We start from the raw sequence: 14108 nt of genomic DNA on the forward strand, positions 1-14108 counted from the left end.
GCGCAGCCCCTCCCCGACTCCAGGCCCTCGGCGCCCGCACGCTCACTAGCAGTTTCTAGGCTTTCCACGGCGGGAGTCTTTAACTCGGCAGAGGCCAGCCCCTGCCTGAAGGACCCTTGCAGGCGGCGGAGCACCCCAGCCGGTCCCGCGGTTCTGCTTGCAGGACCGCGAGCCGCGGCTTCGCGGGTGAGGCGGGTGGGGCGGGTGGGGCGGGGGTGGAATGCGGGGGGGGTGGGTCAGAGCGAAGCCCCGCCCCCGCGCCGTAGCGCCCGCCCCTCCGCCCCGCCGTCTCCGCCTGCGTCAGGCGATCTCGGCGGCCAGCCCCGCCGGCTCTGTGACGCCGCGGCCCCGGGGTCCTCAGCGCCTGCGCCCGCCCTTATAAGGCCGCCGCCGCGCCGCGCCGCCGTAGAGGCCTTGTTCTCCCCCTTTCTCCTCCGGCCGGCGAGGGTGCTCCGCTCTTGTCAGCCTCCAGCCCGCCGTCGGCTTGAGACCGAGCACCGTGAGTAGCCGCCGACCGAACGCGAAGGGGCGGTGGTGCCGTGGATTGCGGGCTGGGCGGCTGCCCCGGAGGCCTCGGCCCGCCCGAGGCGGGAGGCGGGAGGCACCTGGGCCAGGCCTCCCTCAGGCCCAGCGCAGCCCGTCGCGGACCCGGTTCCCGGGAGGTGCCGGCGAGCCCCTCTCCTGGCCGCGCGTCCTCACGACGCCTCGGGGGCGCTGGGGCGGCCGGGAGAAGGTGCGAGCCGGGCCGGAGAGTGGCCCCTCCTCGCGAGGGGCGAGGGTCCGCCTGCCTGCGCGGAGCTCGGCCGCGAGGCCCAGGCTGCGGCCCGGGGCCTCCGTTGGCCGTGAGCCTGCCGGCCTCGGGGACCGGGTGGGGGCGGGGGCGGGGGCGGGGGCGGTGGCGGGGCTTTCGGCGGAGGACCCTAGGCCGGCGTGGGCGTACGTGCCTGTTTGTTGTCTTGGCGTCCGGAAGGAGCGTGGCGGTGGGAGTCCGGGAGCGCTGGGTCTTTTTCGCTCCCATCTTTTTTTCTCTTCCTTGTATCTGGCGTCAGCAGCCACAGTAAGCTGTGGCTAAGTGCTTGGGCCGCACGTTTGCCCGGCAGGCCGCCTGCTGCTTCAGAATATTTCTCTCCATTATTTTGCCACAGCTTGGAGTTGCTGAAACAACTGTTGAAATAGCCAGATGTTCTCGTCATCGTGGTGTGACTTTTAGGAGGCCTAACTCTTTCGAAGCCAGGCTGCTTTTAAGTTTTAACGGGGATAGGACGTTCACCTGGATAAGGATCTCAGGTTTGGGTTTTGGGTCATGAGTTTTTCACCAGAGCGTCACGATAGAATGTATCTGTGTCATAGAGCAACGTAGAGTTCTCCATTCTGCTCTCAAAAAAGTGTCACAATTCGGGTCACTGAAAACACAGGTTTCTCTTATGTTGTTGATAGACTCTGTTTCATGCCGGTAATGGAAGGTGATTGATTTTCAAGATCAGAAGCTTAAGGAATTGTCTTGAAAGCATGTCAAATCAGAATCTCGTCCATTATCATCATTACAGTTTTGTCCTGAATTCCAACTCTATGGCAGTAAAAAACGAAAACAAAAACGAAACGACTCTTTGAAGTATTAAGTTTGGGATCACAAAGTGAATTCGATTACAAATGAACCCATTGCCTCCCTGCTTATTTAATAAGACCTCAACTCCCTTAAGAGTAATATAATACAGGAATTTGACTATGACTAAGCAGATCTGGTTATTTACCAACAGTTACTTGAAAACAATATGAAATGGTCATTGTGCTTACAAGTAATTTTATCAATTGTATTGCCAAGCTTGCCTTTCTGTGGAAGTGCTGATTGCAGTACTATGGAATATAAAAAGAGCATAGAATGTTTTGTAATTAAAAATTGGATTCACATTAAAATATTTTTGGGAGGGATACCTTTTGTTATTGTCTTGTCACAGGGAGGGTCCTCTGCTCTGGGCCCTTCTCCATTGAATAGGACAACTGCATTATTGGCAAGCACTAAGCAACATGGAGGAACAGACATATTTGTGAACTGAAAAGTGAAATCTGATTCTCTCCAGCCCTGGACGAGTGAGAGCAGGATATTGCAGTGGCTGATTTTAAAACAGAGCTTTACCTTTTTTGCTTCCTTTCTCTAACAGCTTATTCGGGTAATAGAGATAATTGTCTAAGAAAAGTAGAATGAATATTTTAACTGATTTAATGGGTTTGGAATCTTTGATCCTAAAATAGGTGCAGTGAATATTTTAAATGGCAAATTCTACACTCTAGAGTTAATAGGGCCATTGCAGGATTATGAATACCTGAGAAGCATGGGCCTGTAAAATATTTATTTGAAATTTGAAGGGATTGTAAAGTAATGTTTGGAGTCCTGTATTGCTGCTCTTCCTACTTCCCCTAAGAATCTGAAGATAAATTGATGGCTTGGAACTTTTAAAGAAGTGGGGTTTTTTGGTTTTGCTAGAACTCAAGTCCTTTGTAGTTAATTGCTTAATTTTTATCTAAGAGGTATCTTTTTCCCAGTGACCCAGAATTAGTCTGAGGTAATAAATACATTTTTGAAGCTAGTAACAGGTTATTTCTCTGAGGATTTTATTTTAGCAGGAGAACTCAAATTTGGACACCTGGACAGTCAGTAATGGAAGATAAAAAGGACTGTTAAATTTAAGTACTTTTAGTTTAGCAGATGAGATTGACATTTGTTTGTTCTTAAATATATTATTATCTTGTATATTTTACATTGATGCAAACATAAAATAAGAATATTCTCATAACACTCCTCAGATCTGAACTCATTTTTTACTGGTAAGTCTCACTATTGGAACATTTGTATCTTACTTGGTAACTTCATTTATTTTGGACTGACCACCCTCAGCTTTGCAGGAGGTTTATTGTGACAGTTAACTATTCAGATGAGAGTAGTCAGCATTCAGTGACAGCAGAAAGGCAGGCAAATGGGTGCTGGGTGACGTAGTTGGTTAAGCCTCTGACTCTGAATTTTGACTCCAGTCCTGATCTCAGGGTGGTAGGATTGAGTCCTGCATGGGGCTCCCTGTCAGCACAGAGTCTGCTTAAGATTCTCTCCCTCTGCCCCTCCCCTGCATGCATAAGTGTGTGTATGCATCCTCTAGAGCTCTCTCTTTAAAATTTCTCTCTCTCTCTCTTTTTAAGGTTTTATTTATTTATTTGACAGAGCACCAGCACAGGGAGCGGCAGGGAGAGGTAGAAGCAGACATCCTACTGAACAGGGAGCCCGATGTGGGGCTTGACCCCAGGACCGTGGGATCATGACCTGAGCTGAAGACAGATGCTTAACCAACTGAGCCACCCAGGCGCCCCAAAATAAATAAAGCTTTAGAAAAAACACCAGCAAAAAAAAAAAAAAAAAAAAAAACACCAGCAACAACAAAATGCAGGCTCAGACTGAATAGTTTATTTTAAATATATCTTACATTAAAAATACAGAATGTAACTCTAAAATTTATACCAGTAATAAGTTCAGTAGGGCAAGCCTTAAAATTAAAAGCTTGTATTCCTAGGAGTTACACTTTGAAAAAATTGATAGCAATACTTCTATGCTAGCCTGGGAATAACCACTGGCCGTGTTTTACAAGATTATATATATACTACAGGTCGTTAGGATTTTATAGTTAATATGTTAGATGTCTTTTAACAACAGACTAGTCAATGAAATGTAAAAAAAAAAAGTAGTATCTCTTATATTTCAAATTCAGTGTAGTACCTTTTTTTTAGATGCCTTCAATTAAGTTGCAGAGTTCTGATGGAGAGATATTTGAAGTTGATGTTGAAATTGCCAAACAGTCTGTGACTATCAAGACCATGTTGGAAGGTAAGTTTATTAGAAAACCTGGGACAGGGGAAAGAGGAAGTAACGTTTAGTTGGAGGTAACCTGTGAACATTGAAGTTAAACAAATCGCGATTTGTCATTAAATGCACAAGAGTATGAAGGGGTAAAGTTTACATTTTTTGAATTAAAGAATTAACTGCATCTTTTTGATAGAGGATATTTTCTGCATTGTCTGAATTAATGGATTTTTTCATTACTAAATAAATAAGATCATAAGCTAATATTGAAGTGATTTCTAAGCATCAGACAATGGCCTAATTATCAAGTGAATTTGGATTCACAGTTTCTAATGAGAAAAATAAAAGGCTCTGGAAAAGAGATACATTCCTATATGATATCTAAATAGGGTCCTTTGTTTCAACAGAGAAGTAAGCTGAGTAGATGGTAAACCGAGATGTCCTTTTTTTTTTTTTTTTTGACCGAGTTTTTCCTTTTGTCCATTTTGTCTTTCCCCTGAAACTGCTGCAAAGCACATACATGGCACATTGAAGAATTAAGGTTAGAAAACAGGCTCTGAAACATTTCAAAACTTTACTAGTTAAAATGAATCTTTTCTTAACATTATTACTGGGTTGGTGGACAGTAATAGTATATGGAGACATTACAAATCAATTTCTAGCATTGGTGAAAAAAATTAACAGTAATAAGGATGTTAAGTACTCAAATATCAAAGGTTTTTATTTAGCTTATACTTAAGTGAAAAGTGCAGTGAAAGGAAGGTGAGTGAGAAATAGTCTTTGCTCTTGAATTTGTAAACTAGGAGGGGAGAAGGACACCAAAGAACACAAACCGTCACACGGTGTAATTAGTGCGTTAGTAGAGTGTGCCAAGTGGTACTGGTGGAACATCTTGGCGGATGTTACTTTTCAGGCTTGTGGAGAGACTACACTGGGTAGCAGTAGTGATGTGATATTTCAGCTTTAGTAAAATTAGAATGTTTTAGGAGAGGATTCTGAGGTAAAGTAGACAAGATGTGTTCTAGGAAAGTAGAGGTTTTTATTTGGGGTTTATTGTTATAGAATGAGATTGTGATACTGTAGTTGGTAGATCTGAAGAATGGGTTTGAGAGAAATGGAAAGAAAATGACTTCTTAGGTATGTTTACTTAACCCCTCCCTGCCCCAAGAAGACTTTTGTAATAATCTATGTGGCTCTTGGTCCAGTCTTGGTGGACTGCTGGAGATACATAGAGTTTGTGTGGTGGGTTATAGGAGTGTTTATGGGAGTAAATGAGATTGGCAGTCAGCCATATTGGAACGGGAAGCAGGTGGTGTCAGGTGAGTAGAAGTCAGAAGTGGAAGATGAGTGGAGTAAGATTTGTGGAAACCAAGGGAAGAGGGAGGCATTTTGAGATGACCAGAATGATTATCAGATTCATATACTACACTCTGGTCATTTGAGATTTCACAGTAAGTTAGAGCATTACTTACTGCATTTATTAGGTATGGTAGAGGCAAAAGCTAAATTGCAGAGGGTGTGTCTTCTGTTTTCTAAGCTGGTGACTTCTGTTAGCTGATAAAAGCTGAACGTGTAACTCTTTTTTTGGTAATTGGTACCACTCCTATGGCACTTACAGTCCTGTATCCTGATAACTTACAAAAATAGATCACTTCTATTAAGTTGTAAACCCCTTGGTACATCCCACAGTCACTGTTCATCAAGTACCTGTTGAATGAAGAACTATGGTATGGTCACTAATAAAGAGTGTGAAAGCAATCCAAGTGTCCCTAAAGGCAGGTGAGTAAGGCATTACCTAGAAGGTGTAGAAACTGATACCAAAATTGCTGCCTGAACTCTTGCTTTGGCAATGAAAGTGTTCTTTATTTCATCTTAGTTGGTGTCTGGCACACTAATCTGTCCTGTGCTGCTTCAAAGAAGCATTTGCCATGTAGGAACGTAGGGCTCCTTGAAGGTTTTCCAGGCCTCTTTAGATCACAGAAGCAAGTGGAGTGATAGCAACAGTTATATGATTCTTTTCTTCCATAGCCTTTGGGCATTAGAGGTGAATGACTTTAAGTACCAGTGGTACTTAAAGAATATAGAATTCTAGCCTCTTCAGAATTAGTGTCTGTTGAATTTGGCAACTTAATTGTTTTTCTTATTTTTGATTATGGGTTTTTTGTGACTTAAAAAAATAAAAATAAAACCTAATCACAGGATAATCAGAAGTGAAAATCTTGGCATGTGTACATGTGAGTTGACTGATTTGTTCAGGTCCAGGATGTGGTATCGGGATACAGGTGTCTTTCAGAAGTCTTTGAAACTAAATAGCTTAAAGGAATGACTATGGATACTTGTGCATTCAGTTAAAAGTAGAAAGGAATTGCACATCCTTGGTTTAAATGCTAGAGAAGTGATCCTTTACAACTGTAAGGTCCTTATTTTTAATATGACTTAAGCCTTTCTTCCATATAATGTTTGGATCTAAACAAGTTAGTCTTCTGTATTATGTTTCCTCTACTATCTCAAATTCCCAAACATAAGTATTTTATATAGTGTAACTTCATTTTCTCCCCCAGATTAAAAATACTTCATACTAGTACAGGAAAAGCAAAAGTGGCTTAGTCAAAATTGACACACTCATTTTTACAGTTTTACTCTAGATTGAGATGGGATCAGGGAACAACATTGGTAGAAAGGAGGAGGGGAAATGAATGATCCATCTATATAGGAAAATAGGATTCTTTTTGAATATACTCTAATCTTTACCACTCCAGTAAAACTGCCTGTTAAGCTCATTGACCTCCATGTTGTCAAGTGCATTGTCTTTGATTTCTCATCTAGACCAGTTGACACCATTTGATCATCCTCTTCTACATCCGACTTCCAGGATACTTTACTTGTCACTTCACTCAGAGCTTTTTGTCTTCCTATTTTTAAAGCCCGTAGTTCCTCACGGCTGGCTTAAACATTGGACGTCTTCATCATATTTATACTCCTTCATTCCTTTGGTCTTCTCATCTAGCCTGATAGTGTTGTAAGCCATCTAAACACCAATTCCCAAAACTACCTACAATTCTGATCTCTTCTTTTGATTTTTAGACTTGGCATGTTTAACTGCTTGGTCTACCCTTGGCTATCTAATAGGTACCTCAGACTCAATAAGCTAGAGTTCTTAATTCCCAGCCCTTCAAAATAACAGTTCTCTGACAGCCTTCTGCCTATCAGTTATTGGCAACTCCATTGGCAGTTTCATCTAGTTCCTTACATCATACACCTTCGTCTTCCCTGACTCACATTCTATTTCCCATCCATTGCCTCTGCCATCAAAATGCATACAGAATTGAATCATTTCTTTTTCCGTAGCTGTAAACCTGTACAAGTCACCATCTTGTGCTTGGATTATTGCCAGCCCCGTAGTAGATATCCATCTTTTCTCTGCCACTGTCTACCATCTCTTCCCAATACAGTAGACAAAATGCATGGGGCCCTGTTACCATCAGGTCCCCTGTCACTGGTCTCATTTACTCCTTTCACCCTTGCTAAACCTGCTGTAGTAACACTAGATTCTTTTAGTGTTATTAGAACATGCCAGAGCATCCTATCACAAGGACTTTGCGTTTGTCATTTCCTCTACTTAGGTGTTTTCTCTCCTTTAGGATTTTACTACGGTGTCATCTTGTCACTGAGACATTTTGAGCAGTTCTGTCTAAAATTGCAACAATTCTTTGTATCTTCTATATTCACTGCTCACTCTCCACTGCCTAGGACACCTGTTACATATCAGAAACTCAAATGGTTTGACTCAATGCTGGCCATGTCAGCATAACTGGTACTCTCCTACCACCAATATAGTGCTAAAGTAACTTTGGCCTCTAGTCTTCATACTTACTAACAAATAACTTTGGGCAGCTCTTTTTTAGTCATAATAGAGACTGAAGGACAAACAAACCCATTTAGCATGAAAATACACTCTTATTTAGAATCTTTAACAGGGATTTTAATTTTAAGGGTTTTTTTGTTTTGTTTTTTTGTTTGTTTACCAGTCACTTTGAGAATATGAAAGTTAGGCTTTTTACCAAGACAATCTATAGATTCACAATTATGGATAATATGTGATGAATAACACTAACAGGTATACACTGAAACAGAGTCCCTCAGCCCACATTATTAACTTTTATTATTATTATTAACCCTACACATGATACTGTTAACAATTCCATATGTATCCATCTGGAAATATTTTAAATATATAAGTGTATACCCATTTTTATTCAGTAACATTTATTTTCTTATACCTGGCTTTTAAAAACTCTAATCCTGGAATCATACCCAGTATGTATGGCTCTGCTTGCCTTATTTTTGTTTGTCAGTGGCTGCATGATTTTGTGTGTGTGTGTGTGTGTGTGTGTGTGTGTGTATCTCTTTGGGCTTCAGATTTTAATAGACTGAGATTCTGTTACTTGAAATACTTTGTAGTCTTATTTTTCTAAATGTAGCCCATCTAGAGAGTTTGGTATAAAGAGGAAGACTAGGAGTCTGGCTTTGACTCCCCCCACCCCCACCCCAAAGTCATCTCAGTCTCACTTAATTAGGTTACTTTTCTTCCTCTTTAAGGATTCTGTTTATGTAATATTCCTGTATTTATCTAGTAACACAGTTTTATATAGTTTTAGGTGGTTTATGGGCCACTTACTAGGAACCGCTAATTTTAAATGCTTATAAGAGACTATTTCTTAGTAAAGTACTTTTCAAGGACTTTTAGACAATGTTTTACGAGGTACTTGTTTGACACGTCTGGTTGGTGTCGATCTTACAATAGAATTAGGAAATAATGGCAACTCTTGATATAATTTTCTTAGATTTGGGAATGGATGATGAAGGAGATGATGACCCAGTTCCTCTACCAAATGTTAACGCAGCAATATTAAAAAAGGTAAGGTAACAAACTATGTGCTTGAATATGTACTTTTCTTTTGTCACTTAACATCCTGATGATCTTCCTATACTGCTACATAGGTAGCTTCATTACACAGACGGATTATGATTCTAAATGTTTTTTGTATTTATTTAAACAGGCCCTGAGAATATTTGAGTTGTGCAGTTTATTTATTTGAGTAGGTTCCATGCCCAGTGTAGAGCCCAATATGGGGCTTGAACTCACCACCTTGAAATTAAGACCTGAACTGAGATCAAGAGTTGGATACAACTGACTGAGCTACTCAGGCACCCTAGGTTGTGTAGTTTTTTTGATTTACACATTTAAATTACTGAAATTATAATAGTATGTGCTTAGGAAAAAGGAAAAAATTGTCTACTGAAGCTGTGCCTCAAGGGGAGCTTGAGAACAAATGTACCCCCATTGCTCACCTTACCTTATATTTAAGTATAAAAGGCTCTTTACATTGAATCAAATTTAGTGTTTCAGGGCACAAGGCTCCTTAACAGAGCCAGCTATTCAATTGGATGTTTATTTGGAGAAAGACCAGTCAGTTTTTACAAGGTAGAGGAAATTACAAGAGTCACATGCCCTACTGACTAATCCAGCCAGGTTTCCCGCTTTGTATTCTTTTTTACGATTTATTCTAGAGGGTAATCCATTGCTGGTTGTTCCTGTTGCATGTATTTTCTATTCATTATCCTGTCTGACTTCACGTCTCTTTTGCACAGGAGCTTTTTTAATGTGGTCACGTATAGTAATCTAACTGCATGGTTTGCTGTTCTCTAAGATTTTCTAGCCTCAAGGGTTGTGAAGATTCTTCAAGCTTCAGTTTTCCTTTTCAAGCCTGGCCACTAATTTGGCCATTCAAGTTAGCTTCTATCTAGTTCTTATCCCAGTGTAGGAATAACCTTGCCCCAGCAGTGGAATGAGTACCTCGTGATGTAGTGCCACAGAGAAATGAACTTTGTTACAGGTCATTCAGTGGTGCACCCACCACAAGGATGACCCCCCTCCTCCTGAGGATGATGAGAACAAAGAAAAGCGGACAGATGATATTCCTGTTTGGGACCAAGAATTCCTGAAAGTTGACCAAGGAACACTTTTTGAACTTATTCTGGTATGTTTTTAATGCATACTTTAAAATATCTCTAGTTCAGCACTTCTAAGACTTGTAAGAGTTTAGTTTGCACTTCTAAGAGAGTTTAACTTGTTAAATTCATTGTTGCTAAATTTTAATTCTCTTATCTCAAATGCAGTGCTGTATTTAAATTCACACATTAACAATCACATTAAATATAAATGGATTTAAACACAAAGAGTACAGATTGTCACATTGGAATTAAAAAAAAAATTCAGCTATGGTCTCCCCAAAATACCTGCTTTATTTTTTATTTTTATTTTTTGAAGATTTTATTTATTATTTGGAGAGTGAGAGAGCATAAGCAGGGGGAGCAGCAGAGGGAGAGGGAGAAGCAGACTCCCTGCTGAGTAGGAAGGCCAGTGTGGGGCTTGATCTCAGGATGCTGGGTTCATGACCAGAGCCTAAGGCAGACAACACTTAACCAGGGAGACAAGACTTAACCAACTAAGCCACCTAGGCACTGCCCCCCAAACACCCACTATAATGACACTCTTAGTTTTAGAGGGTGGAAGAAGATTAAATTATGCAAATAGTAATCAAAAGAAAACTGCAATGACTGTGTTAGAGTAGATTTCCGAGTTAAAAATATCACCAGGATTAAAGAGGGTTGTTGCATAATGGTAAAGAATCAGTCCATTGTTAAGATGACATAACAATCCTAAGTGTTTATCTGTCTAAAGGCAGAATTTCCAAAAAGTGAAACAAAAACCAGTAGAACTCAAAGGATAGACATACCCACCATCTTCTGTCTCTCCTTAATTGATAATACAAATAGAATGAATAGGGATATAGAAGATTCAAATAACACTACTGGCCAACTTGACCTGATAGACATTTATAGAACATTAAATCTCATGACAGCAGAATACTTTTTCAAGTATGTACTATTAAATTAAGATAGACATGTTAGAAATAAAAGCAAGTCTCAGATTTGAAAGAACTCAAGGCACACATAGTGTTTTCTGATTGCAGTGAAATCAAATTAGAAGTCAGTAACAAAGCTCTCTGGAAAATCCTAAGTATTTGAAAACAAGCACTTCACAGTAACACGAGTCAAAGAAGAAATAAAAAAGAAAATTAGAAGCAAGAATTGGAAATTTTACACCAGAAAGTATTTTGATCTAAAGGGAAATAAAACCCAACACAAGAGAATTTGTGAGACGTAGCTAAAGTAGTATTCAGAGGACTACTACTTGATAGCACTTGAGCACACCTATATTGGAAAAGAAGAAAAGTGTCAAATCCGTGATCTAAGCTTTTACCTTAAACTAGTCAGAGATGAAATTAAACTCACAGAAGAGAATATTAAAGAGCAGAAACCTGTAAAGCAGAAAATAGTAAAGAAAACCAAAGAATCCAAAAGCTCATTATTTGAGAAGATCAATAAAATGTAATGTTATTGCTTCTGTTTCTTTAAATATTTTTGTCAAGATTTGCTATGTGGTGCTTCTGTGCACAGAGCACACACATACACCCACAAGTAGTGACCATTCTTGAGCATTTGAGGTGGTGTATGGTTTGCTTAAGGCAGCAGCAGGACTCCATATTACAGAAGGTGTAACAAAGTGTTGTATGAAAATATTTCACAAAAGCATCTGATTTTCCCTTTAATTTCACAAAATTAACTAGCATTTTAAGTTTAATTACATATGGATTGGCAGTCGCTAACTTTGGATTTAGTTGAAAACATCAACTATATAATGAAAACAACCATCACATTCCAGGCTGCGAACTACTTAGACATCAAAGGTTTGCTTGATGTTACATGCAAGACTGTTGCCAATATGATCAAGGGGAAAACTCCTGAGGAGATCCGTAAGACCTTCAATATCAAAAATGACTTTACTGAAGAAGAGGAAGCCCAGGTAGGTTGCTCACAGCTTATTTCTAATCACATGCTTTAAAAAAAAAAAAAAGAGTAAAACTCAGAACGTACCTGGAGAGGATGTGTCTCTATCAAGGAGTCTTGACTTTACTTGAAAGATGATAAAATAGGTACCTCTCTGTCATAAAAATATTCTTGTTGAGAGACTGGTCTGTCTGTGACTCTAAATACTTGCATGCTCCCATTCTTATATGAGCATAAGAACAATTAGCAGCCATAGGTGTTCTTTGATACTTCCTCCTTCACAGTTACTAGTTTTGTCACCTGGAGCTTACGTGTAAGCCATAAATATTTGACTTCAGAAAAGCAAGCCCTGTGGCTAGTGTACTGCCAGGATACTTGAAAGAAAGCAACTTAGTGAATGGGGGAAGAAACGAAGGAGTAGATCAGAACGTTGACACAGCTACAAACTGAAATAATGTGAATGAAGTATTTAAATTGGCTGTCAGTTCTGGTGACTGAAGCTTTAATTGCCCATTGCCTTTGCTTTTTTGATAATTTCAGCAGGGCAGAATAAAAACCTGGGGAGGCAAAGGAGGGTAAGGAAGTATACTTGTACCCTCGTATTTTTCTAGTTTTCCGTCTGTCCCTTGGTAACCCTCCTCACAGGCTGTTAATGAATCATGAGGGTAGTAGTCTTAAGAAAGGCTGCTTAAGGTACTTCCTTATATCTCTCTCTTCTAGGTACGCAAAGAGAACCAGTGGTGTGAAGAGAAGTGAGATGTTATGCCTGACACTGTAACACTGTAAGGATTGTTCCAAATACTAGTTGCACTGCTCTGTTTATAATTGTTAATATTAGACAAACAGTAGACAAATGCAGCAGCAAATCAGTTGTTTTAGCAGAATATTGTCCTCCTTGCATGTGTAGTTTGAGTACAGATTCCAAACTTATGGCTGTTTCTTCTAGTATCGAAAGTTTCTTTTTTTCCTTGCTCTTAATAAACTGAACTGTGGGTTCTCTGTAGAAGGTGGCATTTTGGGCTTTCCCTCTCTTTGTAAAGCGATTTCTGCCTAGTTTATTGTCTGGTTAACTTTAGTTTAATGACCTTTTAAAAGTTGGCATTGTAAATAAAACAAGTTGAAAAAAGTTTTCTGAAATAGAATTAACAACGTATTATCTTTATTCATGAGTTGGAAACTGGAAAAAGGCTACTTGAGGTAAATGTTTTGAGTGGGGTTATTAGGATGTCTTCCAACTTCCTGGAGTCAAGGAGTACCACTGGTATTGATGAGCCTGTATGTAGCTGGGCTCCCTTAATTGGATCTAAAGACTTGTTTTTGCATTTTTAATCCTTAGCTTTGAATACATTGGCTAGAGACTCAGTTACTACTCAGTTTGTGGTTTTGGGGGAAATTTAGCCAGTCTGTTAGCTTTTCAATTAAAAAAGGCAAATAACCCATGTAGTATGTCATCTTTTTATCATCAGTTATCCCATGTGGGGGAAACTTCACACTACTTGCATGTAAAAAAAATTAATTTAACCTTTAACATTAAAGTGTCTGGCAAAACCTAGGAGTATCCATCATGAATGAAAGATTCAATAAAAAGTAAGTTACACAGTAGGTGGTAAATGGTTTGCTTTTGTGTAAATTAAGTGTGTCTCTTATTATTAAATGAGTTAAATATATATGTATGGTTGTGTAGCTGGAGACAGCTTGCAAGGAAGTTCATGTATGAGCTCACTGGAGGCTGCTGACCTAACACTTGGGTTCTTTTTTTTTTTTTTTTTTAACACTTGGGTTCTGATAGACTTCTGTCTCTTCTGATTGTCCTGATCCAGTTCACTGGAGCCAATGCTTCAGTTCTTAACTGGTGTACGTGGCCTCACAAAATGGCCCTGCCATTGTTTCCAGCCTCTGCCCTATAGTAGAATTAAGTTTTCTTGGTGGCTTAAGATGGCCCACAAATTGTTCTTTTTTCTGTCCTCTGTGCTCCTTTTTTCCTGCTTTCCCATTTAGCATCATCTGTGTTCACATGTAGTCTTACTGCATTCTCTTCATGTTTACTATGAACTGTTTCAGCTCAGGTTATTCGCTGACATTAGTTTGCCTTTATACTTTACCTCTCATTTGCTCCAAATCTATCTTATTTAATAAAGTCCCATATACTGTCTCACATGAATTCCTATTTGTGGTCTGTACCAGAGATTGCAGATTGCAAACTACAGCCCTTGTGTGGGTGAGATCCAGCACACAGCCTGTTGTTTTTGCAGTTTCTGAGTTTAAAATGTTTTATGTTATTAAAGGATTATTTAAAAATCAATACAGGACACGGTATTTGACTAAAAAGCCTAAAATGTTTCCCTCTGGC

General features: G+C 39.9%; 1 protein-coding gene across 3 annotated transcripts; it reads left to right on the forward strand.

Annotated features, from left to right (window-relative positions):
* The first annotated feature begins 293 nt into the window (after nt 1-293).
* On the forward strand, nt 294-13360 carry SKP1 (S-phase kinase associated protein 1). Of its 3 annotated transcripts, none has more exons than XM_025994903.2 (6): nt 294-499; nt 3772-3868; nt 8689-8762; nt 9742-9885; nt 11634-11774; nt 12479-13360. In XM_025994903.2, exons 2-6 carry the CDS (start codon nt 3772-3774, stop codon nt 12512-12514), a joined length of 492 nt encoding a protein of 163 aa, XP_025850688.1. In that variant the 5' UTR covers nt 294-499; the 3' UTR covers nt 12515-13360. The 3 variants fall into 3 exon arrangements, with proteins under 3 accessions (XP_025850688.1, XP_072584703.1, XP_072584704.1); XM_072728602.1 differs by having other exon boundaries at nt 337-499; nt 3758-3868; XM_072728603.1 differs by lacking the exon at nt 294-499 and adding an exon at nt 951-1287.
* Nucleotides 13361-14108: the final 748 nt, after the last annotated feature.

This window comes from Vulpes vulpes, chromosome 12 (genome assembly GCF_048418805.1).
Source record: "Vulpes vulpes isolate BD-2025 chromosome 12, VulVul3, whole genome shotgun sequence".
Taxonomy (NCBI): domain Eukaryota; kingdom Metazoa; phylum Chordata; class Mammalia; order Carnivora; family Canidae; genus Vulpes; species Vulpes vulpes.